The sequence below is a fragment of the Acipenser ruthenus genome, chromosome 12 (assembly GCF_902713425.1).
Source record: "Acipenser ruthenus chromosome 12, fAciRut3.2 maternal haplotype, whole genome shotgun sequence".
NCBI lineage: Eukaryota > Metazoa > Chordata > Actinopteri > Acipenseriformes > Acipenseridae > Acipenser > Acipenser ruthenus.
The window spans coordinates 33,286,873-33,313,179 of NC_081200.1; the positions used below are offsets into that span (position 1 = coordinate 33,286,873).

Genomic DNA, 26,307 nt, shown 5'->3' on the forward strand with positions numbered 1-26,307 from the left:
AACAGGGGACATTATTAACATTTCTAATCCCCCCCATCTCCCAGTGGTACAGTGGTTACAATTCAATTCTTATGTAGTTTCCTCTTAATTACTGACTCCAATTTATCTTTTATTGCTCCAGTATATAATTCAATTTCTTATTGCTTAATGCACTGATTTCTAGCATACATTTTAAATTATTGTTTTATGGAATGCATATAGTATGCTCTGGAAGAAAAAACAATATGATTAGCAGCTTTATTTAAAGCTATTAAGATTTGATGCATTTTGAACTCTTAATCTACCTTTTTATTTTAAGGTGGTGGTAGTCTTTTGTGTTTAAGTGGGCTCTGAGCCTTCTAACAATACACAAATATTACATAATAGGTGTTGGTATGCCCAATGGCATTAATAATCTCAAGTTATATTGTGAAGATTCCATTTTGATAGTTAATTATTCAATGCCAGGAACTTTAGGAAGCAGAATTATAGGAATAAATCTGGATATTGAAAAGGGGATTTCTCTCAGAAGTCCATGTGTACATGTTTTATCTTTCTATCTATGTAGCTATAATTGCAAGCACATTACACCATTTTCAACTATTATTCACTTCAGCTGTCAAAGTTCAACTGGCAGGATCACAAAAACTCTTATCCAAATCAGCTCAGCGAAGAGACTAATTGGCTGCATTGACTTCAGGGTAAATTGAGAGAGGATTTATGTATTGTTTCCAACTTTGAAACCACTATGAATGATAATGTTAATCTTACTTTCCTGGAGAGTTTGGATGAGATGTAAAACTGATGCCTATTGTAAGTGACTCTGCAGCAACAGTTGTGATGCATAGTTCACCCTTAGTCTCTGTAAATCACTTTGGATAAAAGCATCTACTAAATAATAATAATAATAATAATAATAATAATAATAATAATAATAAGAATAATAAGAATAATAAGAATAATAATAATAATTTGAAAAGTAATCATCTTTAGTGCCTGGAAACTAAGAAAAGCATATTTTAATGATTATGAATTCAAGCTCAGAGTTTAAGGGCCTCATTTACTAAGCAGCTGTCATTTGGCCAGAATTGTGGGAGGAAAATTGAGATGACTGGCATGGCATTTCCTATAGTGTCACGCCCTATTTACTAACTAATTAGAAGCAAAAATACAGGTCGGAAAAAATCTAATTAATAAATTAAAGTACTAGCGGTATATATGTATTTGTATGTTTTCAATCGATTTATGTTTGTTTAGTAAAGATATTAATAGCCTAATAAATATGAGGGATTATTTAAATAACATCAATGTGTTCTCTGTACACATTATATTATGTAAAAATATAGATATGTAACAGTAGGCCTACAGTAGTAAAATCAAATGAATACCTAAGAGGCTTTATACAAAACAAACCATGCTGATGCGTTGTAGGCTTTACATTGTTGTAGGCCATGTTGTAGGTTATGGCTATACAGGACCTTAAATATCTGCCATTTCAAAATGATACACAGCTTCTGCCACCTATGCTCTCTGCTTTGCGGCAGCATTCATGAATTTTTGGGTAATTTTTGCCTGCGCAAAATCATTATCAGACCTTCATGAATAGCTCATGAATGTATGACAGCTCATTATCTGTGTTTAACATGCTGCTTTGCATACGTAAACAACATCAATTCAATGCAAACCTGGCACCGCTATTCAGACCCTTTCGTTTTGCATCTGCTAAATCCTTGTTTTCCGCACGAAAATGGGAATAGTAAATAGGACGAGGACCGAACTGAACATGGTTGCGTACGGTAATCGTTTTATAAATTAGGCCCTATGTGTTAAATCAATGTATTACTACATGGCTGGATATATATTCCTGCTTTGGATATAATTTGTTCTGAATTGCCACCAGGTCAGTGTTTTAAAAGAATGTATCAACTCGATTCAGAAAACAGACTTTGGGTGTGCACAAAGCCAAACCCTAAACCATGCCAAATGTACCAGCCGAAAAATACTTCAAGTAAGCTATATCACTGTTAATGTGATACACTCTCTCTGGGTTCTAAAGTTTACTGAATACACAATATACAAAATTATAAACCTAGAATAAACACTGTGACCTTAGTTACATCAAAGCAATTGCTTTGAATAAATCAGTGTTGCCCGTTTTCTGAACTGTCTTGAGCAATCATTGGTGATCATGTATTGTCAAAAGAAGTGGATTATAATTCCACATCATAACTGTACAAAAACAGTGAATGGATCAATTGTTTAACCCCCCCCCCCCCCTCACACTTTTGTGTCTTCTGAATGTGATTTCTTCAGTGCCTTGAGATAAAACTGGCAAAACAGGATCAATCAGCCACCGCCAGTGAAAGGCTTTCATCTTCCCCACTTCATGACTAGCCTTCAGTATATAGAACAGATCAAGGAACATTAAAGTTTTTGTGAACAGAATCCATGTTGCTTCGTATGTTTTATACCAGAGGTCACATTCTGAGAGTACTTGAGATTCAATCATCATTTCTACCTCCTTTTAAAAAATGGCCTACTGTACCTGTAATATGATAACTGATTTGCAAATTGCTGCCAAAAAAACAAAGCTGTCTTACTTTAGACTGACATGGCAAATTATATATACAGCTCTATGAGAAAACAACAACTCAGACAGATGCTGAAACAGAACCAATTAGTTTAGTTTATGTGATCAGCTGATTAAGTTTATATACAGAGACATTTTTTAAATGTACATATATTTTATAATTTCAAATGTTCTTATATCTCTATGCTTATATCTACATTTGTATACAATACTTCACTAAAACCAGGTACATTTCTGTTTGCTGCTATGTAGTTCTCCTTACTAGTTGATACTGTTGACTGTTTGTGGTTTAAAGTGTATTACAGTAAAAACCAACTTCCATCTGGAAGCAGAGTATGCTTACTAGACAAACATGTCCCCTTTAAGGATTCAAACTGCCTTTTGAGAAATAATTATAATTCATTACAGAGGGCTGTTAGATTCATTGTGGCCCCAGATGTCCTTCAGCTATCCCAGCGCCTGTCATTCTGTCAGGCTCCAGTCGGCCTATCGATTCAGAGATCGTTACCAGAGCATGGACTGCATGCATGCCAATTTCCTTTTTTTTTCCTTTACATTGACCTTTTATTTTTTAAAGGTTTATGCTAGAATAATAATATTCAAGATTACTTCCACAAGTTAGTTACTTTTGATATAATCCTCTCTTTAAAAATGAAGACTGTGAGAAAAGGAGTCTCCGCTTGCTACAAGTTTTAAACAATTGGACATTTTGAAAATGTGTTTTTTGGTCTGGATCGCTTAAAATACTTGAAATTTACGTTGCCTTTTAAAGTGAGTTTACAAATCTAAAGCCATATTAGTTTTTAGAGGGAACGTACCATAGGATACTGAACACTCTACACGTAACCTGATTGGCTGAAACAATCACAACGTTTTATAATACCAAATAGATCAATAGTTGACTTAAAGGTATCCAATGACTTAATTAATTCACTAATTGCCTTGATAAATTCTTCATACGGAAAACAAAAGCACACTGACACTCAAGATTTGTGTATTTTTATTTTTGCTTATTTCTTTTTGTAAGAACATTACTAAGAACTTAATTCCTGATACAATGTTCCCAGAAACAAAGCATATGTTCGCTGTACCAGACAAATATTATATATATATATATAAAAAAAAAATTGTTATGTATATACATCAAAATCCCATCAACATGGAACAAAGTATACCAGCAGCTGGATTTCCTTCTGGTATAGTGCTACTTTCAGGGATTGTGAAAATATGGAGGCACTCCATGCACTAAAATAACCTTTTCAGTACATTGTTTGTAGGCATTGGCAACCCTGGGATTACATTAACTCTTGAGTTTCTGGATCTCTCTCATGCTGATGCTTGGAATGCATGAGTGGATGAAAAAATGTACATATACTTTTTGGATTGGAAAGACCTATTCAAACACCTCCATCACAGAATGTTAACCCAAACACCTAACATAGCACTTAATTGAACCCTATCCTGAATTCTTATCCTAACCTAGTTATGAGAATGATCTATGTCAACAGAGTCTTTTATTAAGGAAGCTTAAAATAAGCCATGCTTCATTCAATGATCCAGGAGCAGGTAGGGACAGGCAGAGGCTGCTATGGGTGAACATGCACTCACTCCTACCATCTTACTGGTGATGGTGGAATGATATAATGGGGGAAGAGAAAAATATGACATTAAATAACGAAACCCAAAGGACAGGAAAGCTAAAGATCGCCACTTTTGACAAGTTTCAACACAGAATCCCACTGCTGTTATGTTGAGGCCTTATAAATCATTAGAAGAGAACAATCTTTAAAAAATGTTTTCTTTTTTTTTCTCAGAGCATTTTTAACTCAGCATTAAAGACACTCCTTGATTGATTAGCTGTCCTTCAGAGTAGCAGGATTAGTTGAAGGGCATGCAATGATTTATAAATGACACATATATAAACAACTTGTATTTACAAACTCCAGCTGATGCCCATTTTAGGTATACACTCAGGAGCTTCCCCATGAGTCTTGTTGTACAGTGAGAAAACCAAAGCCCTTCACAGAGAACCTTGGGTTTAAGGCAGTACCTAAACTGTTTGATAAGAAATGACAATTACACATTATCATCGTCATCACCTTTTGAATATTTTCAATTTTAACAGTGATGTACACATTTTTTAGTCATGTACTGAAAAAGCAATATTTATATTTGGCCTTACCATTACAGCACGGTGGAAAATACTGCGCGTTGTGACTATGCAAGACAAAAAGAGCAGCTTGACAGAGTTTAAGATGCTCTGATAGGAGGCTGTGTGGTCCAGTGGTTAAAGAAAAGGGCTTGTTACCAGGAGGTCCCCAGTTCAAATCCCACCTCAGCCACTGACTCATTGTGTGACCCTGAGCAAGTCACTTAACCTCCTTGTGCTCCGTCTTTCGGGTGAGACGTAATTGTAAGTGACTCTGCAGCTGATGCATAGTTCACACACCCTAGTCTCTGTAAGTCGCCTTGGATAAAGGCGTCTGCTAAATAAACAAATAATAATAATACTATGTAAAAGGCTGCTCTGTTTGTAATTAAGTTGTTGAATATTGTTACATTGCTTTTCATCTAATTGCCCCCAACACAATGGCTTTTCAGTAAAGTTTTTATAGAAATTGAAAAAAGGCATGGTTTAGGTTAACTAATCCCAGGTTGAACAACAACAATTCCACCATTTTAGCATGTGATTGACATGGTGACTGCAAATCCCTTGGCAAGCTGAAATTATACAATTGTTTTTGTGCCTGTTTAAAAATGCCAGGAATATAGCCAGAAGTGATGATCACATACACTTTCGTCACAATTCCAGTTGTGGTGTTCAGCCGAGCAAGCACCATGGGTATGTTGCTATAGTAACACATCAAACCTCAGAGTAAAGATTATGTACAAATCAAAAGTCCAAACTTTAAGAAGATACTTCATAATAACACTGTCAATAAGGGATGTGCAGGATTCAGATATTCAAATGAGAGGGGGAAATGGTTGCTGTAACAGGGCGAGGAGCCCTGTACATGTAATTGTTTATGTATTTTTAGAACGGGGTCTCCCCCTCCGCCCCTGTGTTATTTTGTATTGTTGTTGTATTATGATTTATTATTTATTTAAATATGAAGGCGTAGCCGTGCGTTTTGGTTTTTTTATTGTTTTGGTTTTATTTAAAACGTGTTCTGGCAGAGGTGAGAGTGGGTACTCGTCCTCTGCCAGGAATAATTAAAAAACCTTGTGCAGAAGGTGGCCATCTCCCGAATTAATTGATTCATTTGTTATTAATCGGGAGATGGTCACCTGCATAAAAGCCTGCAGCTCTCTGCACTCAAGGTGGCTGTTCAGAGGAGGAACGACAGCGAGCGGAGAAAGAAAATTATTTAAACGTAAGGATCAGTGAAGGCAGTTGCTCAGCCTGACCTTAGTGTTCTTTTTTGTTCAAGATTTGTTTTGTTTATCTTTTTTATTTCGCTCTGTGAGCACAGTGTTTTTGTTTAAAACTTTTATTTCTTTTTGTATTATTTAAATAAACGGCACACGCCACGTTTGTTTTGAACTGCAGTACTACCTGGTGTCAGTTTTTCCTTCCTGCTTCTGGCGTGACGTCACCACTCGTCCATCCCTGTCACAGGTGCATTAAAAGGAGGGAGCACCTTGGCAAATCAATTGTTCAGTGCTTCAGACAGCTCAAAACATATCTTAAGCTTAAATTGCACTGCCAAATGTGCAATACCTTTCATTCAGTTATTGTATAAGTGTGCTTGATTGCCAAATATGAACACCTCCACATAAGGAAAAATACAGACACAAATCTTCACAATAGTTTTTGGTGTTTTTACTTTCACAATTTCCACATTTCACTTTATTATTTGGAAACAATGCACGATTAGTAGATTTTAAAAAAAGTATATAAATTAACAACAAATACATTGAATGTTATCTTGTCCTTTGTAACTACTGTAAGACACTGTCTTACTTCAAATTAAAGAAGGTTACTTCTAACCTGAATCACAAAAACTTTTATTTCAGGTCAGTCACAGGTGAACAGGGGATTCATGATTTCAATGAAATCACAAACTAAAAAGTGACTTAACCACCTTGTTAATTTGATAATCGAGGTATATCTCATTGACTTAATTTTGATTAAGTAAATGAAGGGTTAACCCTTGATAAAATGTTCTATTTGTTGGCAATTTGGTGCCCAAGTACATTTAAAAACAAAGCAAAACATTACAATTTACATTCCTTGGACCCACACTCAAAGCAGAGTGTGGAATAGTACTGAAAGGCAGAGGCACAACAATGGGTATTACAGGGTCATTATGTACACTAATAACCAAACCTTGCCTTCATTCTTTGTTCACCTGCAACATAAAGACTACTGAAACACAACATTCAATACAATCAAAATGTTCTGTAAAAAAATCTGTTCTTTTTTCCTTTTTGTCTAACATTCAAAAGAATAATCTTGAAGTAAAAAAAAAGTTGTGTACTTTTGAACTGACAGGTTTATCCTGCTTCTTCTTCTGAATGCTGTGCTTCATAAACAACATCAAACCAAGCAGCAAGGCCATCTTAACTAATTTCCTTTCACCTATTATGATTAACCTTGAAAAAGAGCATGCATGCTCCAAATTCTGCCTTGTTTAAATGTATACACAACTGAAAATAATTATGTACAAACATGTACAATAAGACCTTCTCTTTTGGGACATGACAGACTACCCACGGAGTCCAACTCTAACTGCACAACTGGATTAGTTCCTGATCAGATGTGTTTGGCAGTTTGGAGCTAAAGGCCTGGAGAGAGTCTCGGATTCTAACCACCTCACTAGTGGAGAGCTTGAGCCTATGCCGCAGCAGACAGGAGAAAAGATCCAGGCGCTGTGGGCTATGTGGGGACAGCCTGTTGACCCGCTCTCGCATCTCCAACAGCAGGAGGAAAGCTGAGTCCTGAGATCCATGAGTGTAGGGATAGTCCAGTTGCATGATCAAATCTCTGATCCCTTCTGGGTCAAAGTGCATGCTATAACCAAACGCTTTGATGCTGTTTATCTTCATGTAGCCCATGTCGTCTGCACCATTTCTAGGGTCTAAAGGCTCATAAAAGAGAGTTTCATTGCTGCTAGGATCATCTGACCTGATCCGGCTCCTCAAGTAGATGTGGACAGTTTCAAAGAAGGACCTCCACTTGGTGCCCATCATTAAGGTCCAGTTGTAACACTGAAGTCCGTCGTCCAATTTAGTTCTTTCCCAGTCTGGGAAATCCTGTTGGCTTACAGGCATGAACCAACTTTCAGAGTGACTTCCCCCAAAGGGGTTTACGTAGATTGCAGGCACTGGCTCCAGGGTGCTGTTTTTGGTGGAGCAGATCTGGAAGGAGATACCCATTAGCATGTGGATGAGGTTGGACTTGTTCTTGTTGCTCTTTAGGGTAAGCAGCATGCGTTTGCGCCAGGCCGGGTCAAACCAGCTGCCTAGGCGGATGTCGTTGCTGATGTAAATGGCGTGCACTTCCACCCTGCTGTCCAGATGCTGCAGGAGATATTTCAACTCTGCATCCAGCTTTTCTGAGTCAAAGTTGATGTAGTGATCCAGAGAGTCAGCAACTTTGGGCTTGCAGGCACCATGAAGCAGCAGGTAGCCCTGGTTGCAGCTGCCGCAACGGGTGAGATTGTCAGGGGCACAGGAGGAGCAAGCTGCTGCATCCGCCACCATGCAAGGGACTGTCCCCTGGCAGGCTGTCTGATCAAAGGGGCAGGTACAGCCATGTACCTCTTCAGAAAAGATTCCTGGAGTGCTGTGCTCATTGCAGTATAAGAGGGACTGGGCACGGTTCAGCCAAAAACTCAAAGGTCTGTAGAAAACAGAAAAAAAGTACAAAGTACAAATTAAGAAGATGTGTTCTTATCCCTTTAAAGTTATAATAGATTAAGTGTAACACTGACTGATTCGTATCTTAAGGGATTTAGATTCCTCTTTTCATCAGTTTGTTGTTTTTCTCCTAAACTCACATTTCATGTCAGCTGTAGCCATTGATATAAAAACTATTAAGAACCTCTAGGTGACTTGAAGGTTGTTTTCCTTTCCTGCTTTTGCTTGCTTGTGAGAGCTTCAGGTACGAGTAAAATATAAATTTATATTCTGTTGGCTTGTACATAATAAAAGCGTTAAACAACTTTTACAGGTTGTGCTGCAGTAGAAACTCATTGTAATTGTAATCAATTCTTAGTCAGACTAAAGACTCAAAGCATTGCAAAAACCCGCTTAGAAGGAGGAAATCTGCTGCAGCTCCTAGGAGAGAAGGGTTAATGGGGAAGTCTCACTGGGTTCATATGCTGACTAGTTGAAAGTTGGATTATGCCTATTTTAAAAAGCAGAATAAAGTGGCTAAAACCAACCCATCAAAGTTTTTGATTACACAGAGCCAAAAAACAACAGCACTTAACTGAGCCATTTTCAATCTGAGTAAAAATTCAACCTCCCTTTTACATTTGTCATAACCATTCTGAAGCTTGTACGGCTATCATTAACATGCGACTAATGCATTGTGCTGGAGAGCTCTGCTTTCAACTCAAATAAGTGTCACTTGCTCACACTTGTTTCTTGTCTTTTTTATTCTTTATAAAATGGCCTGATGTACCTGAGTTGGTAAACTACAGTATGCAGGTCTTGCTCTAATAACATTCAAGGCCAATACTGCTTTTGACTTTAAAATACAGGCACATACTGTGTATTGATTTGTGTTAAAACAAAATTGCTTTTGCCGGGGGCAGTTTACACCATAGGAGAGAAGCATGTATTAATGGCCCCTTAACATACAACAAATGCAACAAAAAAAATCCTTATGATAGTTTCAATAAAAAGCGGCTATTTCTGTCAGTCACATAAGAAAGACATTTAAAACAAAGAGTAGGGGTCAAAGAATTAATTATCAGCAACACTTTTACAAATAAATAGTTTGCTCTGTCTAGACTCCCATCCCCCAACAGTCTAATGTTAACTACACCAGTACTCAAGCAAAATACAAATTAAAACCTGTTTAAAACAAAGGTGCCAGATACTGTTTACCTTTCCCTGGGGAGGCTAATCTTTGGCTGTTTCGGGCAGCGTTTGCTCAACGTGAAAAGTTTGCGGACAATCTTTTTTGCTTTCTCGAGAAGCAGTCTGCTGCTGGTTTCCAGTTGTCCATAACGTCGCTGGAGATTTGTATCTGCCATCCAGAACTGGAATATGACTGATGTATTCAAAAAGCGATCAGTCGGGAGTCTCTTCAGGAAAACCTTGTATTCATCTGAGGAAAAAATATAATCATGTTTGGACATAATCAAGCAAATAGCATATGTTCTGGGCAACTGAGTTGGGGGGGTGGGGGGGTGGGGGGGGTTGGGAATACCTGGTGCTGTATAAGCAATTACAAGATTTAGTTGAAGACAAAACATGCACTGCCCAGCAGTTACAAGTCATCCCTAAGGTTGTACTGAAAATTTAGATTTCACAATCCCTTTCAAGAAAAAGAAGAAATCATGTCCATTTGAACTTTAAATTATTATGTTTTTGTCTATGACAGGAATAGCCCAGTTGAGAAAGGCGAGAGATAAATAGCACATTTGCCTCAGGTTTGATTTTCAGACCTACTGTAATAAGTCTCATTGGGTAAATTAGTATTTCCAATTGCCTTGTATCATAACGTTGACAGAGATTGAGTAGAAATATGAACAGGATATTCATATTCAAAATGCAGACAGGATTTAAATGATAGCTTTGTGCAGTGGTCCTTGTTAAATTCAAAGCCAACTAAATTTGGTGGGTATACAAGATGACTTAGCACTGGATAAAGCAATTGAACAGAACACTCTGACCGATCTATGGGTGCCCCTAACTTATGGGACCAGTTTGTCTCTCACAGAATTCCAATTCACTAGTGAATTGCTTTTTAAAATCATGTTGTTTTTATTAGGCTGTAAGGGTTAAAAGCTACAGTATATGAATGACATAGAAATGCATCAGATTAACTCAGGTACTAGTACTGCATGTAATTGGGTACCTGCTGTGTTGTACTGAATGGTATCCATGGAAATACATTTGTTAAATAGCAGTAGTGACCCCAGGGGTCATTGAGCTTATTCCCACTGATATTATAGGTTAATTATCATTGAGTCACATTGTGCCTTTCTGTGCACAATAAGACTCAAAGCCAACACCTCTAGGCTTAGATCTCAGCCTAATTGTCACATCTTGAATAAATCTGGAACTTTTCATGATATGGTCAATGCACTCTTCCACTGGAGTGCTTGGCGAATGCACCTGCTCATCAGAGCTATTTGCTGTTGTTGTTTGTGGGACTCACATAGCCTCTATGGAAAAGTATAGACAGATGTCATGCATAATTTTAGATTAATGGCAAGGTATTTCAGAACACCAGTTTACTGTATGTATTTGTATAATAATGTATGGACTATATCAGGTTTGTATTTTGTAGTATCTCACCAGGTACAAGATCCTAAATGCAAATAAAATAGTATTCTATAATTCTGACCTGAGAACTTTCTAAGACCTTACCCTTTTGTTATACAAAATACAATAAATATGCAATACAATAAATATTTCAGATCATAGTTTGATATTAAATGCAATCTATGAAGCAATGTTAGCACAGAAATTGTGACAGAGCTAGATTAATTACAGCAACTGCACAAACACCTCATACCTAAACTGTTAATTGCATTTAAATATGAACTCTCTGCCTTTGTAATAATTAATAACTGTTAAAAATAGGCCAAGTTCCATAATCCAAATCATTCTAAACAACAGTGTATGGTAATATCTCCTGAACCAAAGAAGAATTTTGCTGTCAATACTAAAATAAATGCCTACTCTTAATTATATATATATATACCAAATATTTTAAAAAATGTACCTTTTCATAACAAAGATAAACTTGAACAAATGTTACAGTGCATATTGGTACCAAGTATTGTACTCTGACCCAGATTTATTTTTTAAGTTTACCGCTCTGTCTCCAAGCTCTCTTCTTCAGATCTCCTCCATTCTTCTTTGCCATCAGCTGACAAGGGATCTGTTGATATCCCAGCATGACTTTCTCCTTAAAGGAGACTGCCTCTGTAACTCCCCAATATCTCATAACAAAAGGAATACGCTTTGTTCCCCGTTTTTTGGTACAATAATACCTGGGGTATCATTCTGCCTAGTCTATGAGGATTTTGAATCCATTTAAAGAATTCTGTATCTTCTTGTAATTGTCCCCCTCAGGAAAGGGGGTTGTTTTTGTATGAGCCCCTGTCTCCATGTGGAAACCGGGAAGCTTACTACAAGTAAGAATGCTCCAGTTCATTTATGGTTGCCACATCTGGACGGAGTTTAAATTTAGAAAAACTGTCATTAACGTTTACTGAGAGACCATTTTATAAGCTACACGCATCCATGGTCCAAACTATTTTTCATAGTGCTTGTATAAGATAAAGGCCACCAGGCTGGAGGTTATTTAGAAAGCTGCACTGCAGTGGTAGAGCAATTTAAACTGACTGAATAGTCTGGAATAGACCAGGAGTCTATTCCAAACTATTCAGAGGCAGTGACGATTTGATAGAAGTCTGCACATCTTTTTAGTCCAGGACCGGGTCCCCACAGATTCCAATAAGGATGGATATATTACAGTTATTCCGTCAAGCAAAACACTTAAACAAACAACTAAACATTTCAGGCTTTTAAAACAAAGAGTTTATAGTAATTTGGTCATCTGCCTAAAAGATTTGCCATTTGGTCAAAAACAAATGTTCTGGAAAAGTCTAAATAATTGTGACTGATACATGGCTACAGTAAATGTTCATCCGAGGGTACAAATTGGTATACAGCTGTTGATATGAAGATTGATTCTGTATATTGCCCTGGTTATTCGTTGCAGATGACCTAACAACAATCCAAGATATACGGTTCTCTCATATAATCAAGGTTAGTGACTATACATTTGCTGTTGGCATTACAGAAGGCAACCCAGTGGAAAGTCAGAAGGGAGGCAGGCCACACATTAGTATTGCCTAAGGAATCCACATAAAGGAATAAATTGTGGTTTGCAAACCAGTGCAGTAGAGCCAATTATAGCTACAGGCAGGAAAGTATTATGCCTTCAGGGGTTATAGTCTTGGTATTGCACTACCACCGGCTTGCAACACCACACAAAGCTATTTTGATAATGCATGTTAATTACAGTGGACACAGCAGTTATTTACATCACTGCTTTCTATATAGTAAATACAAAGCAGTGCTATTGCATTTGCCAGCTGAGTCAATTTTATAAAGATCACTTTCAGCAGAGAAAAGAACAACATGAACAATGACTCATACCAAAGTGGTCTGGGAATGGTCTACCACCTCCCACTGTAGACAAAGTTTTGAAAGAGTGCCGACGATATGGACATTCATTTCCATGTACAAACCATTTGTGCTTTTAACTGTGTCATGTTTTATTTTCCATTTAACAATGACAGTCACCACTTTAACTGTAAGGCAGAGCTAATATTCAGATAATACCTTGTGTGAAGCGCCCCATGGCGAAGTAGTGGCAATTGTATTTGATACCTCAGTGACAGTAAAGAAAAGCTTTCACCAAATCAAGAATCTCTGCACTCGCACTAGGATGTCAACCACTTTATGTTCCTTGGCCTAAAAAATAGCCATGGGCTATGAAAAAAGTGGCTTAGCAATTTGAGACTATTTCTGGACTGAATTAGTAATTAAGAGGCTTGTCAGGATTTCTTTTGTAGGTTTGGTATAAGCTCAAAAACACTAAAGCAATTAATCAAACAAACAAACAAGCAAACAAGTAACACTAAACACAAGACATTGAAAAAAAAAAGATAACGATTTATATTATAATAATAAACAAGTCTGAGAACAGTCCCTCCCCCCCTCACCACTACCCACACACTACAACTAAGCAGTTTGCAACAAGGGTCAAGAAAGTAACCTAATGTGCTACTGGCCCACTACAGCAAATACTGCAGCTTGAATTATAAAGTAAAAGCTTAAGAGGTTACCCTTCCTAAATGGTAGATTGTACAGCAAGGGTCATGTCACCATCCACTGTGTCGCTGTCACTTTTAATGGGCACCTTGTGTAATAAAGGCTACAATCCCAACTGGCATTATGTGCTGTGCAGTGAAAAAGTGCCTCATTGCTGTTCCAGTTCCTGTCAGGGCAGGAAAGCTCAGAATGTAAAGATAATCAGTAATTGTATTACTCCTCAACCCCATAGGGGTTATCAACTCCTAACTGTGTTATAACGGTTGGGTTCATGAACCACCAACATAATCAGGGTTCACATGTTAAAAGAAACACTGCTTCTGGTCCAAAATTGTAAATGTACCTGTTTATGTTGTATGTGGGATGTTGTATGCTGGTTTGTCTAGTCACTGTATTGTACAGGCAATGTAAAAGTCTTAAGTTAGCAGGCACATTGTTCAAAGTATTGCAGTGCTTTAAAAGCAAAATTGAGTTTAGTGTTCAGCGGGGGTGACTGTGACAAGAACTGGGGCTTTTGCTAGTCAGCTCACATAGCAGGTCCATGGGCCCAAGAGAGTACAGAAAGCTTAAAGGGTCAAAAAGATGGATGGTGGTTGCTCATTAGTAGATGCTGAGCCTTCCTGAGGTTCCCATTGTAACAGGCAATGCCTAACAGCTGCTGTTTTGAATAGTTTTGAATGTATTTATGGTATCCTTCTTTCACACTAAACTTTAAGTGCAAAGAGTACAAATAGCTTTCATATTATTCATGTTGCTCATAAGCTGTTTGACTCAAAACGGGAGCAAGTGGCAGATGCGGTCTCTAGATGTTAAAAACTGTTTCACCCCAAATAAGTGATCTCAGCAGACTCCTGTCAGACTGGAACATATTGGGGAGCAGCTCATTCTTTGTTGGCTGTTGAGTTTTGGGGATGACCACATAATGAACCGAAGCAAAAAACATTGAAAAGACCCAAGGAAAAAATACTGGGAAGTCATCCTTCTGATTCCTTTACTGGCATCATTAAAGAGAAACAAACAGTATGATATTTTTAAAGACATGTAGCCACTTAATGTTGCAACCATAAAACACAAAACCAATGAGCAACAACATTCTAATACTGCCAATATGTTGTAGGGAGAGCTTGTGTCTTGGCCTTAATATATTGAGTTAACTGCTAAATATGGCCACCATTCATCTTAAGGATCACTTCCAACCATGGAATAGCATTATAAACAACAGAAAAACTATCCACAGGGATAGTCAACAGCTCTTGATGGATGACATCCTTCAATTTAGACAGTGCTGTTAGACCATAGTGGTGCAAAAGAAGTTGTCAGTTGATTTTTATAAACACCCTGTGTTTCACTTATAAATTGTACTTGCTTTATTATTATTCATTTAGGGGAGATACTCTGCTTCTTAATTTCTTATAAACATGCACTTATTTTAAAGTGTCACCGGCCACTTAAGTAAACATGTGTTACATATTTAACTGCTCAAATTTTTCATAACAGTGTCTAAGAAAAGTCAGCATGAATAACACAATTGATTTCGAACTCTCTCTATATTGAAAGTAAAACGCTGCGCTGACACAGCTCGTATATATTTTGCTGGCGTACATTTAATGGATTGTGTGGATTGATCTGTTTGCTTTAGGTTCTCTTGTCGGTTGTCTTTACATGAGAATAGCTTACAGGTCAGGGATCTCAGTCACTGCTATGATTATTTACACAACCATGTCATTATTAACCCAACCAAGAATACAGGTATGTTTTTTGTTTTTTTTTTCATTTCAGGATTTTAAGAGAAACAATAGATTTAATGTAATGCTAATGTGCGTCATCTACTGTTAAAGCAGATATAAGGCAGAATTTTAGTGTTGTACTTGCAGCCTAACAATTTATTAGAATTCCTCTCCAAAACATTATTTTGTTAATGCATTATAAGTACAAAATGAATGCATTTACCGTAACTCCTATCCATAGGAGTATAAAACAACAACATTTAAAAGTGTCAGGGGGAATTCGGACTCTTCCCTATGAACTAACAGAACAGAAAGTAAAAGAAACAATAAAGGATTAAAGGAACCCAACCAGACACCATGTGTCATGTATTTATTTATTCTGACTGCAATATATAAGCAGAAAACCTTTCTCTTCCTGCCATGTCATTTTTCTATGCATGGCATACAATCTATGTGCTTTCTTCTTCTTAGGTAAAATACATACAGTTTCGCGTCTGACTCCACTTAATACTGCACATAAGCCCATTAAATGAATCTACAGACTATCATTACTTCTATTATTTTTAAAGAGTGCTTTTACAAGTTATCTTTTAAGTGATGTGTTATTAATAGTTTCATCAATATTGCTTATATGACCTGAGATTTCAGTGTTACTTACACCTTTAGAGGTGACATCTGCTATTTTTGTTCTGTTTCAGAAAAACCTAATCTTCATCTTGCGTGCATAATGGTTTATAAAATGATAATTAAATTCTGGATATGGAAGAAAGCCAGTGTCTGAAGTAAACCAGTTACAGCATTTTGGGACAACTTATTTTTTTTTAAATTTCACATTTAAAGGTGGAGGGAAATGATGAAAAGAATACATGTTGAGAAAGCAATATAACAGAATGGGGATACTTGCAGCTAGAGGAATGGTCTTGGCAGCTATTGTTTCTAAGAACACTTGAAAGGTATTTATAGGTACTATCAGATATGGTCCTGTAGCAAATATTTTATTCTTTTCAGGCTTCACCAAGATGTGTTACTTGGCTAAATACAATCTTCAGCTGTGCTCCACTCTTGCTATAACATTCCTCAAGAGCAAATCACGTTGCCTGCTAAGGAGAGATATGCATTCTGATGAGACTGTTACAGTTAAATGGATTTGGGGGCCCTTTCATAATAGCACCATCCTTATTAGTGGCTTGTGGATGAGGGCTGTGTTTATGCACCCCATCAGATCTCTTAGAAGCAGTGAAAAAAATCCACAGCTATGTTTAACTCTGTAACATATCAAACCTTTTGGACAAAAGTGTACACCCACCAAAGAACTAAGTAAAGGGGGAGGGCCAACTAGAGGCATCTAGAATAGACAATTCCAAAGGTAAATGGATGACGGTTTGGACAATCCAAAGCTGGTAGGTTCTGGTAGGTTCTTACCTGATTCCTCAAAGTCTGCATTAAAGCTGGCCCAGGCTTTTTTGCTTTTGCGTAGGTTGTCCTCCATAACGTTGATATCCGTGGAAGGGCAGTTACACTCCGGGAACTTGCCACTGCACTGGCACCAGCAGTCATTGTTGCGACAGAGGAGCTCACCCTCTGAATTGCAGGCCACATAGCTGAGGGCTGCCTCCACGAAACGGTTCTGAAGAAACTCTGGGAGGATGCCCTGGAGGCCTAAGATTAAAATGAGTAGAAAAAAAAAACATCCTGGGAAATCCTTTCTCTGAACTGTTCAGGGTCTTATGGATTGTTTGCAAGGCAGTGTACCCACCTACCAAGAGTTTCCCATCATCCTCGTGCTCACTGGTAAATCCATCTCAGTTACATATGTGAGCAGGAGGATGATGGGAAATGTAGTTCTGAGAGGTCCATGCGGGTACACGTGAAGCCATCTAGAGGCAGGGAATGCAATTTAAAAGTTTAAAAAAGTGGTCAAAATGTAAAAAAAAAAATTAAAACAATACACACACCTTACGTTAACAGTTGTAGCAACACATGGGAACATGTAACACATATAAAATACCTACTCTGATTTTCCTATAAATTATTACTATGGTTACAGGATCCCTAGCAGCTGGAGGCCTTGACAGTGTCAAGTCAGTTGACTATTTTAATGTAAAACAGAGGAAAATCAACAGAAGTGGGATATATTGAGATTGAGAGGAACAGTACTTTCTCACACAAAGTTATCAGCAAAGCGCGAGAACTGCCAGACTCTCTATACAGCAAGGATAGTTTACGTGTTTTCAGGGTATTGGCGCAGCAAAAGCAAATCATCAGCCAAAAGCACCATTTCACTTTTAATTTGTAGTTCCCAACTGTAGAAAATGTAGAAAAAAATGTAAAAATCCCCTTCCCCCTTTTCTCCCAATAAAACATATATTGTAACGACCCAGACAATTGCTTTGTTGCAGTTGTCTGTTCAGTTTATCTCGTCTGTCTTTTATATGTTACATGTATTGTAAGGGGAATGGGTCACGCCGTTACTTAGCCTGGGAAGGAGGAGTGGGGAGAATGTGTGTTGTTGTTTTCAGGGGTTGCAGAACATGGATGTCACTGGTTGATGAGCTGGACAGTGGCGGAAATCGACGGGAGGTTATTTAATAAGGGGGTGTATGAGCCTGGGGACTGGAGACAGTCCAGCGCTGAACTTGAATGAAAAACTGTGGGTGCAACTGAGCGAGTGTGTGAGCTGTGACCAGAGAGTATATGCAGTGAAAGTGCCAAGACTAAAATGTAGGGTTATTATTTTGGTGCCGTGAATTCCAGCCCCTGACAGGAATTTTCAAATAAAACAAACATTTTGAGAACTCAACACCGTCTCCCTGAATACTACTTCCTAAACATGAAACTGTTACAATATACTAAATGAACGGATCAAGCTTATTATGACAGTTTGCAAAATCAGATGAAAGCTTTCAATACAATCAGGATAATACATAATCATTATTTACAAAATGTTGTTTGTCTCGTTACTTGTTAAAAACTGTAACTTTACTGCTAATGTTGTCAAATGGAAGGGCAAACTTTGTGGCGTGAAAGCTAGGGCGTCTGCATTGTAAGCTGCCTTGGAAACATGTCTTGGGTTTGTGTAAAGGTATGTGGTCAAGTGGTACAGCAGGACTGGCAAAAAGTAGACATCAGACTTTAGGTGCAAAAAATGAGGGATTTATTCAGCCTCAGTTGAAATGAAGAGTAAACAAAAATAGGCAAATTAGCAAAAAAAAAACTAAAACAACAATAGATATATAAAACAAACAAATAAAATGTCAATAAAATATCAACAAGACACTATGCCTAGTATTCAGTACTAAAACTATAATTTTTGTTCTTATTTTCTAAAGATAGAAATTTTCAAAGCCAACCTCTCCCGAAATGAGCTACTGCTAGCTATATATACCTTCTAGCCCCATGTGGCAAAGTGGTTAACAGTGTGTAGGTGCAGATGATCAATAAACAGACAGCCAATGATAATCCAGGTGCAATGGTGTTTTATTTTATAATCCAATTGCCTGATGGCAAAACAGAAGTAAATAATAACAATGACAGCGACGTGTATTGCTTTACTGTAATCTGTGGGTTGGTCCCGAAATAACAAACAGTCCCGATCTTTTACACCCACACGTAACACAAACACAAACACAAACACAAGTCCACAGTGCATGCTCTAGTGCTCGTAGTGCAAATACAGTTTATTAAAGTGTTGTCCGGGTTTAGTGCTGGTCTCTGGCGACAGCTCAAGATCGTGTTAGCCGTCTAAATAACAATCAAGTACACTTTAGACATGACAAACAAAACAAACAAAACACTCACGGTTCACAACACAGGTCTACACTTGGTTTCACTGTAACCATTTACAAAGGAACAGATCACATCGTTCTGTCCCCTTTTGTACCATCTATCATGACCCCTTGGTTAACAAGTGTAACAGCTCCTCCAATCTGCGGCTGCTACATCGTTTCCCTTCCGGGTCGATGATTTAGTGTACTTGAGCTCCGCCCCCTTTCTAGATGACCAACTTCCACCTAACCCTGGGAATGAATTGTCTGGCCATCCAGTCCAGGGTTTACACAGCGCCCTCACAGGTCGGGAGGGAGATGTATCACCAAGAATCACTTTGTCTCTGTCACACCCCATAACTCCTCCCCTGGGCTAAACCATTTCAATAACCTGAAATAAAGTTAAATTTAATTTATAAAATTCACATAAACTTATTTTAACTAAATTGTCACAGCACAATATCCATTTATCAATTCTCAAAATTCATTTCCCATATCTATCACAATACAAATGCAAAAATAATCTCCATTTAATATGTTACCCATAGACTTGTATTGCGCATACCCAGATCTATATCCGAATGCGTACAGTGCGCACACACCCCTTACCATGGCTGACCTCTGCTGCTTCGAACAGCGCAGACACGTTTCATGACATGGTAAGTACTGTTTTAAAATAACTAACCCAAGTTTATTGGTAATAATAAAGCAACATAACTCTTAAATAACTCGCTAGTGCTTGAACATACCCATTGCTAAGAATATGTCCACCTACTTTGCACATTGGAAACAGGAAGCACCGCTTTTACAAGGAAAGAAAAAAACACTTTTTAAAACCAGCTTTTTTTCCCCTCTCTCTCTCTTTTTTGGGCCTGGTTAACAACACAACAGCACACTGGAACACAGGATACCCAGGTAAATTGTTTTCATGTTATTATCTTGCCACTGCAATGCTTTTCTTTGTTTAAATAATTATTTTACACAACCCTGTTTAAAACCAATTTAACAATGAGACAGAGTTTGTGAGTCCTGTTGTTTGTTTACTGTTACACAGTGATGGAGTTTATATTTGTTTCACTCCATCACAGTTTGATTCCCACACAGGGTTTATATTGCAAACAATTGGGGTAACCTTGGCCAGCACCAAGCAAACAGGCACAACTGTAAAAGCGGTGGGGGTCAAGGTTGCCCCAATTGTTTCTACTAACTGCTTTGTGCGGGCAAGGTTGTCCCAATGGTTCCTTGAAACTTAGCTTGTGTTTTTGATATCTCCACTTTAAATGGCTTGGCACTATTTATAACTTGGCGTTTTTTCAAATTTCCAATGTGTTTTTGTTTCAGATAACTAAAAGCAGCTATAATGAAAATAAGCTTTGGAGAGATTTTTTCCCCTGTCTTGCCTCTTACCTTTGATTTTAAACAGTATATTAAGCTGCTGGCATTCCAGCATTCACATGACACATTTTGAAATTAAAAATAGAATTCTGAATGTTCTTCCAGCTAACACAAATCTCTTTACTGTCGTGTAAAACAGTAAAGAGATTTGTAAAGAAATATTTTAACACAGTTGTCTCTAGCGACCGACCTGCTTGGATTGTGTTTAGCTGTTAGCAGTAGACAGGCAGAAAATAGCGATTTTGGTAAGTACAATTGAATCCTTGTTGCTGATGTAACTACATTAGCTGGTTTGAAGGAATTAATTTTCTAAAGTATTCAGAGCTGTGGTTGATTGAAGTGTATTTAGATAGCGTGGAAACTGGACCAGCTCTAGACCTGTAGGACAGTATAAATTGACAATCAGTGTCTTAGCACACCAACCGGCCATCGAAGGGCCACACGTCCAAGGGCAGTCTGAGCTGTGGCAGTCTGAACTGTGGCAGTCCGAGCGAGGACCTTTTCCAAATCTCTCCCAGTGGCTTCTAGAGGCCTCATTCCAACTCTTGACATTAGCTATATTTAAGTAACATCATTAAGGTGGTGTTTTAATTAAGTGCTCTACTGTTGTGAGTGTGGTTAAATTGAATAGAGGTTGATTTGCAATTTGATTGGCTTCCACACACATTTTGTAGTTGTGTGATCCCATTGAAGCACAAAGAAACTATTGTATTGCTGAAGTATTGTCTTTAGCACAGTTTAGCAGCTGTTAACCAGTTCCCTTGCAAAGAGGCTGTTCGAGAAAATAGGAACCTAGCAGCACTCTGGAAGACGCCAACTACTAGACAGGTCTGTACCCTCCCCCCACCGCTCCTGCTCCCACTACTACTGTACCCATCTGTCTCACCTGTCCTGCTATGACTGTCTCTCACATCCCTGTTATTCTGTCCTCTCGCTCCCGTCCTCTTGTCTTCTCTCCCCTGCTGCTCCCCTAACCCTACTAACCTCATCCCTCTGCCTCTCCCCCTTCCCACTCTCCCCTCCCGCACTCTCTCTGGTGCCCTCTGGAACTGCCACTCTTCCTCTAACAAAGCTGATTTCATCTCTGCCTTTGCCTCCCACCTCTCTCTCGATTTCCTTGCTCTCACTGAAACCTGACTCTCTCCTAATAACACTGTAACTCCTGCTGCCCTGTCCTCTCCCTACATCCTGTCCCATAGTCCGCGTCTCACTGGATGGGGAGGTGGGACTGGTCTTCTCCTCTCTCCCTCCGTACTCTTTTCTGTCCCCTCTGACTTCTCCTCACTCTCTGTTAACACCTTTTGAATTTCATGCCGCCCAACCTTCCTCACCCTGTCAACTCCTGCTAACTGTACTGTACCGTCCCCCTGGACCTCTCGCTCACTTTCTCGATGAACTCGACTATCTCCTCTCCTCCCTCCCTTCTCTGTCTACCCCAACTGTCCTGTTAGGTGATTTCAATATCCATCTCTCCAACCCCACCCACTCTGCTGGATTCCTTCCTCTCCTTCAACTTCTCTCTCTCTCCATCCCCTCCTACCCACAAAGCTGGCCGTCAGTTGGACCTCACCTTCTCCAGGGCCTGCTGCCCCTCCACCCTCTCTGTCACCCCTCTGGAACTCTCTAATCACTATTTCATCTCTTTTTCTCTGTCTCTCCCCTCTCTCCCTACTCCACCTACCCCCACTGTCGCCTCCCGCTGTAACCTCCGCTCTCTCTCCCCATCTGTCCCACTTCTTTATGACTGCTTCCAGAAAATAATAAACCCATTTCAGACAGAAACCAGAGTGTGATATTTGTATCCGTATTTATCCATCAAATACAGACAGTTGTATTTTGTTTTTTTTTCCAAGGTAAGTCATTGCACATATTTTTATCTGCACTTTATTATGTGTTAACTTGGAAATAATTTGACGCTTTTCTGAATAGAACTTGTTCAGTACATTCACTTGTATGCCTCTTGCTGTAAGTACAGCATTTATTGATTTGGTTCCCCAGAGACAGAAGCTGACTCTAAAGAATTTTCCATAGAGTACTTGAATAAATGCCCCAAATAGAGAGAGAGAGAGAGAGAGAGAGAGAGAGAGAGAGAGAGAGAGAGAGAGAGAGAGAGAGAGAGAACAAGATTTCTTACCTTGTAAATTGATTTTGTTTTCAGGACTGTGCACTAAGACTGAACTGACTGAATCCAGGCTGTCATAGTTACTGCATCCTAGAGGTCCAGTCCTGGTTTCTGTTACCTAGGAAGCAGGAAGGCATTTAAAATCACTTATTAGCATTGCATTATTTTCCACTGATACACTTTACATGAAAGAACACCAATTGATTTTCTTAAGGAATTCGTCAATACAGAAATGTCATAGGCTCTAGGTTTTAAATCCACCTCCTTAAAGAGCTATCTGAAGTGCGGTGCATCCTTCAGGTGTTGCAATAACACAGTCTTCTGATTGGATGGACAGTTAATGCACCCTTTAGATATAGCTATTTATATGGTAAGGGTTTGGTCCTGGATTTTAATTAAAAAAAAGGGTAGTAGTATGCTTTGAGTCTGACTTCAGTTGAATCAGTCAAAGCTGGTTCACACTTAAGTCTTACTAGAACAGGGAGATGGCTGTGCAAACGCAAAGCTACAGTTGAGGTAAATTCAACTCTAACAACCACTCTTCCTTGGGTCACCTGACAGTTGCACTACCAGAGAGGCTAGAAGTCACCTGTCATTGAAGTATCAACCAGTATTTATTTGGCTTGGCACCAGGCTGCTGTGGTCATGGACCCTTTGGGACATTTGTTTATCCAAACTATACCATATGAAAGTGAAAGGCAATGAGATCCCACGTGTCATATAATAACACATACAACTGTCTAAGTTCTATAGTTCAATACCACCCACAAAACATATTTCACCTTCCTATCTCTGCAAAAAGACACAGCATAACAGAGCACAATTAGAGTGGGTTGCTTCTTGCAAGCTTTTATTCCTAACCACTTTATATTTCAACAGCTTTACGTTGTGATCTATTTTTAACCCAGTAATGCAAAACCTGCTGTAATTCAGAAGAAAATACAGCTCTGTATATAATGGATAATGTCCTGCACCTGAGGATGAGGCAGAGAATCACAGTGACATTCATTCATTGGGGATCTGATCCATTACTGACATAGCAACCTACCTTCTGGCAACCCCACAGTCTGTAGACATCAGGTTTTTACCAACTGTTAGAATTTAGATCACTTGAATCCTGGTGCAGAATTTCAAGTAGTTGTTGATGGAGTTCAATATACTTGACAGACAATGTTATTTATATAGTGTTGCCTGTTAGCCTTGTTATAGACAGTTATTTGTGCACTGTTTGCAGACAAGGTTAAGGTTACCTTTGCAGCAGAAGCTGCTGTCTCTAAATAGAGCGGTTAGCAAATGGACAGATGAAGTTGATTTGTACAGTTTTATTTAAGCCTATGTGCTACTGCGATTTTGCTGAGCAACAAATACATTTTTTATTTGCATAATTGTCATTTTCAACTGAACTCACTTCTTACAAAATGTGGGTAAATGCAGTTCCATTTTAGAACATGGTGCTTGTCAATGGAGAAGATGAAATGGTGTTTGTATAGAGAGTTTCCGTGGAGAACTGACATTTCTGTCTTCAGATGGAAGCAGGTTTTATTGACCTGTTTCAGTGGAGTACAGTAACTTTCATGGTTTAACTCATTGCGTGTCTAAAGTTGGTTTAACTATTGTATCCTCAGAAAGGAGCTTTGAGCTGTTATACAGTTTGTATTGTAGTAATTACAGAGATAGTTAAAGATGTTCCCTGAATATTGTATACTGCACACACAGGTTGTTTTATGTGGTACAGAAAAGAAAAACAAATGTTTTCCATGATTTTATTTTGAAGAAACTGGTTTAAAAGTGTCAGGAGAAGCTAATTGAGCCACAGGATCATATCTGATCCTGCTGGTGCCAAAGTAAAGCTCTGTACATTGAGTTAAAGTTAACCTGACAGTGACAGCTTACCAGATAGAGAATGGTTTATAGACAGTGTGGTTAGGAGACTTAAAGTACCTTGATGGCGGAGGTTGCTATCTGGAGATGGTGCAGTCTTCTTAGTGTACTCTCCCTGTCAATAAAATAAGAGGCTGCCAGCTGATGCAGTGTCTCCAGAGTTGCTGCTGAACTGTTGCCATTGCCTTCTGCTTTTTTGCTCAACTTCTGCTTGTCCAAAAATATAGTAAGTGATTCTTCTCCTACAAACATAATTTAAACATTAGGAAGTGGGGATTGTGAGTAATAACACACATTATATGTCGTGTTAACTTCATATCTCTTATTTACACTGCTTTACCAAGTAATAAAACAGTATCTGTGGTCTTCATAATTCACTGTCAAACGTTGGAAAAAGGAATCAGGAATCATTACTCTTCCAAACAATAAAACTTTGTAAGAAATGTAGTACAGTAGGTTGAGACACTGGTCTTGTTCATAAGGATTTAGAGTGGTTGCTCAAGCGAGGTATGGTTTCTTTGTTGTACTCTGCAAACTAGTCTCAACCCCTCTCAGTGGAAGGATACTGTAGATGCACTGTCCATAACCCAGGCATGGCATCTCTTATATTGTTCATTGCACTTGTACAACCAGTACATGTATTGTTCCACTTTACAACACAAATAATATACTATAGAGAAGGGAGTTTAAAACATTTTTACTGCATGTCTTTTTTTTTTTTTTTTTTTAAATATCAACATATTTAGATATCCCTTTGTAAACTTATGAACATAATATATTTGCAAAATAAGTGGAGGGAGTTGCCCTGGAAACAGGGGTGTTGGTATACCATTATTAAAACAGAAACACAATACTGTATTGAGTGTAAAACAGTGAAAGCAGGTGACTAGAATGAAGCGTCCTTTTTTTGGTGCTCTATGTTATAACAGGTTAAGTAAATGACACAGAGACCTCGGTCAGGCAGCCACAAATCCTCTGTTTTTCCCCCTGGGATTTCAGCTTCAAGATTATTCCTAGCTATTCACATTGACGGGACCTTTCTGCAGAAAATATACATTGCACTTTCTACACAGATTATTAAATTACATCATGAGAAAACACAGGGTAATAGATACTGTGTCAGGTTAGGTATTTTAGAAAAGTAAATTACATATTACATTAAACTACCACACACATTCATTTTTTAAATTGCTCAAAATTAAATGTATTTTGAAAATAACACAATTTTCTCTAAAAGTCAATTTGCAGCACTATAACTCCATCACAGAGCCAAAATGACAGTTAATTAAAAAATATAACAATGTCTCACAGATATATCATAAAGCCCATAATGTGTGTTAATGAAACAATGGCATCAGGGTGTGCATTTCACAGCTAAAAGAAAGGAATAGCAAACTCTGCAAAGAAGTAAGGATTTTTAAAATGCAGTCAGTAAAGCCTTTTAAATCCTGTGAGCCTATGAAGGCTGAAAACCCACTAGAGTGGAACAGAAAGGAAGTAAAACTTTATAAAAATGAAGTAAGATAAAATAAAACCTTCAGCTCCTTTGTGCATTAAGAGCGGTACAGCCAGGGAGATTGTCTAATCGTGCATCTTAATGGCACAACAATCTTCCTTTGTTTTATGGCATGAGCTTAAAACACAGACACAAGCTTGAAATAATAATGTACAGAAAGACAAGCATGCTATATGATGATGATGTTTACATTTTTATCATAAACATGTTTGCCTTTTGTACTATTCAAATAATTACACCGTGTAACAAATTTTTATTTTTTTTTGTTCCTGGGTAGTAAGTGTTATTTCCTAATTGCTTAT

The 26,307-nt window shown here is 38.2% G+C and overlaps 1 protein-coding gene across 2 annotated transcripts in view; it reads right to left on the reverse strand.

Annotated features, from left to right (window-relative positions):
* Positions 1 to 6,377: 6,377 nt before the first annotated feature.
* Positions 6,378 to 26,307, reverse strand: part of LOC117416566 (BMP/retinoic acid-inducible neural-specific protein 3-like) — a 47,548-nt gene continuing 27,618 nt past the window's right edge. For both annotated transcript variants that reach the window (XM_034027731.3, XM_034027732.3), the window contains 5 exons: positions 24,550 to 24,731; positions 22,621 to 22,726; positions 16,750 to 16,986; positions 9,629 to 9,851; positions 6,378 to 8,414 (listed from right to left, as the gene is read on the reverse strand). In XM_034027731.3, coding sequence (XP_033883622.1) covers positions 7,298 to 8,414; positions 9,629 to 9,851; positions 16,750 to 16,986; positions 22,621 to 22,726; positions 24,550 to 24,731 — 1,865 coding nt within the window. In that variant the 3' untranslated portion in view covers positions 6,378 to 7,297. The remainder of the gene's footprint in view (positions 8,415 to 9,628; positions 9,852 to 16,749; positions 16,987 to 22,620; positions 22,727 to 24,549; positions 24,732 to 26,307) is intronic.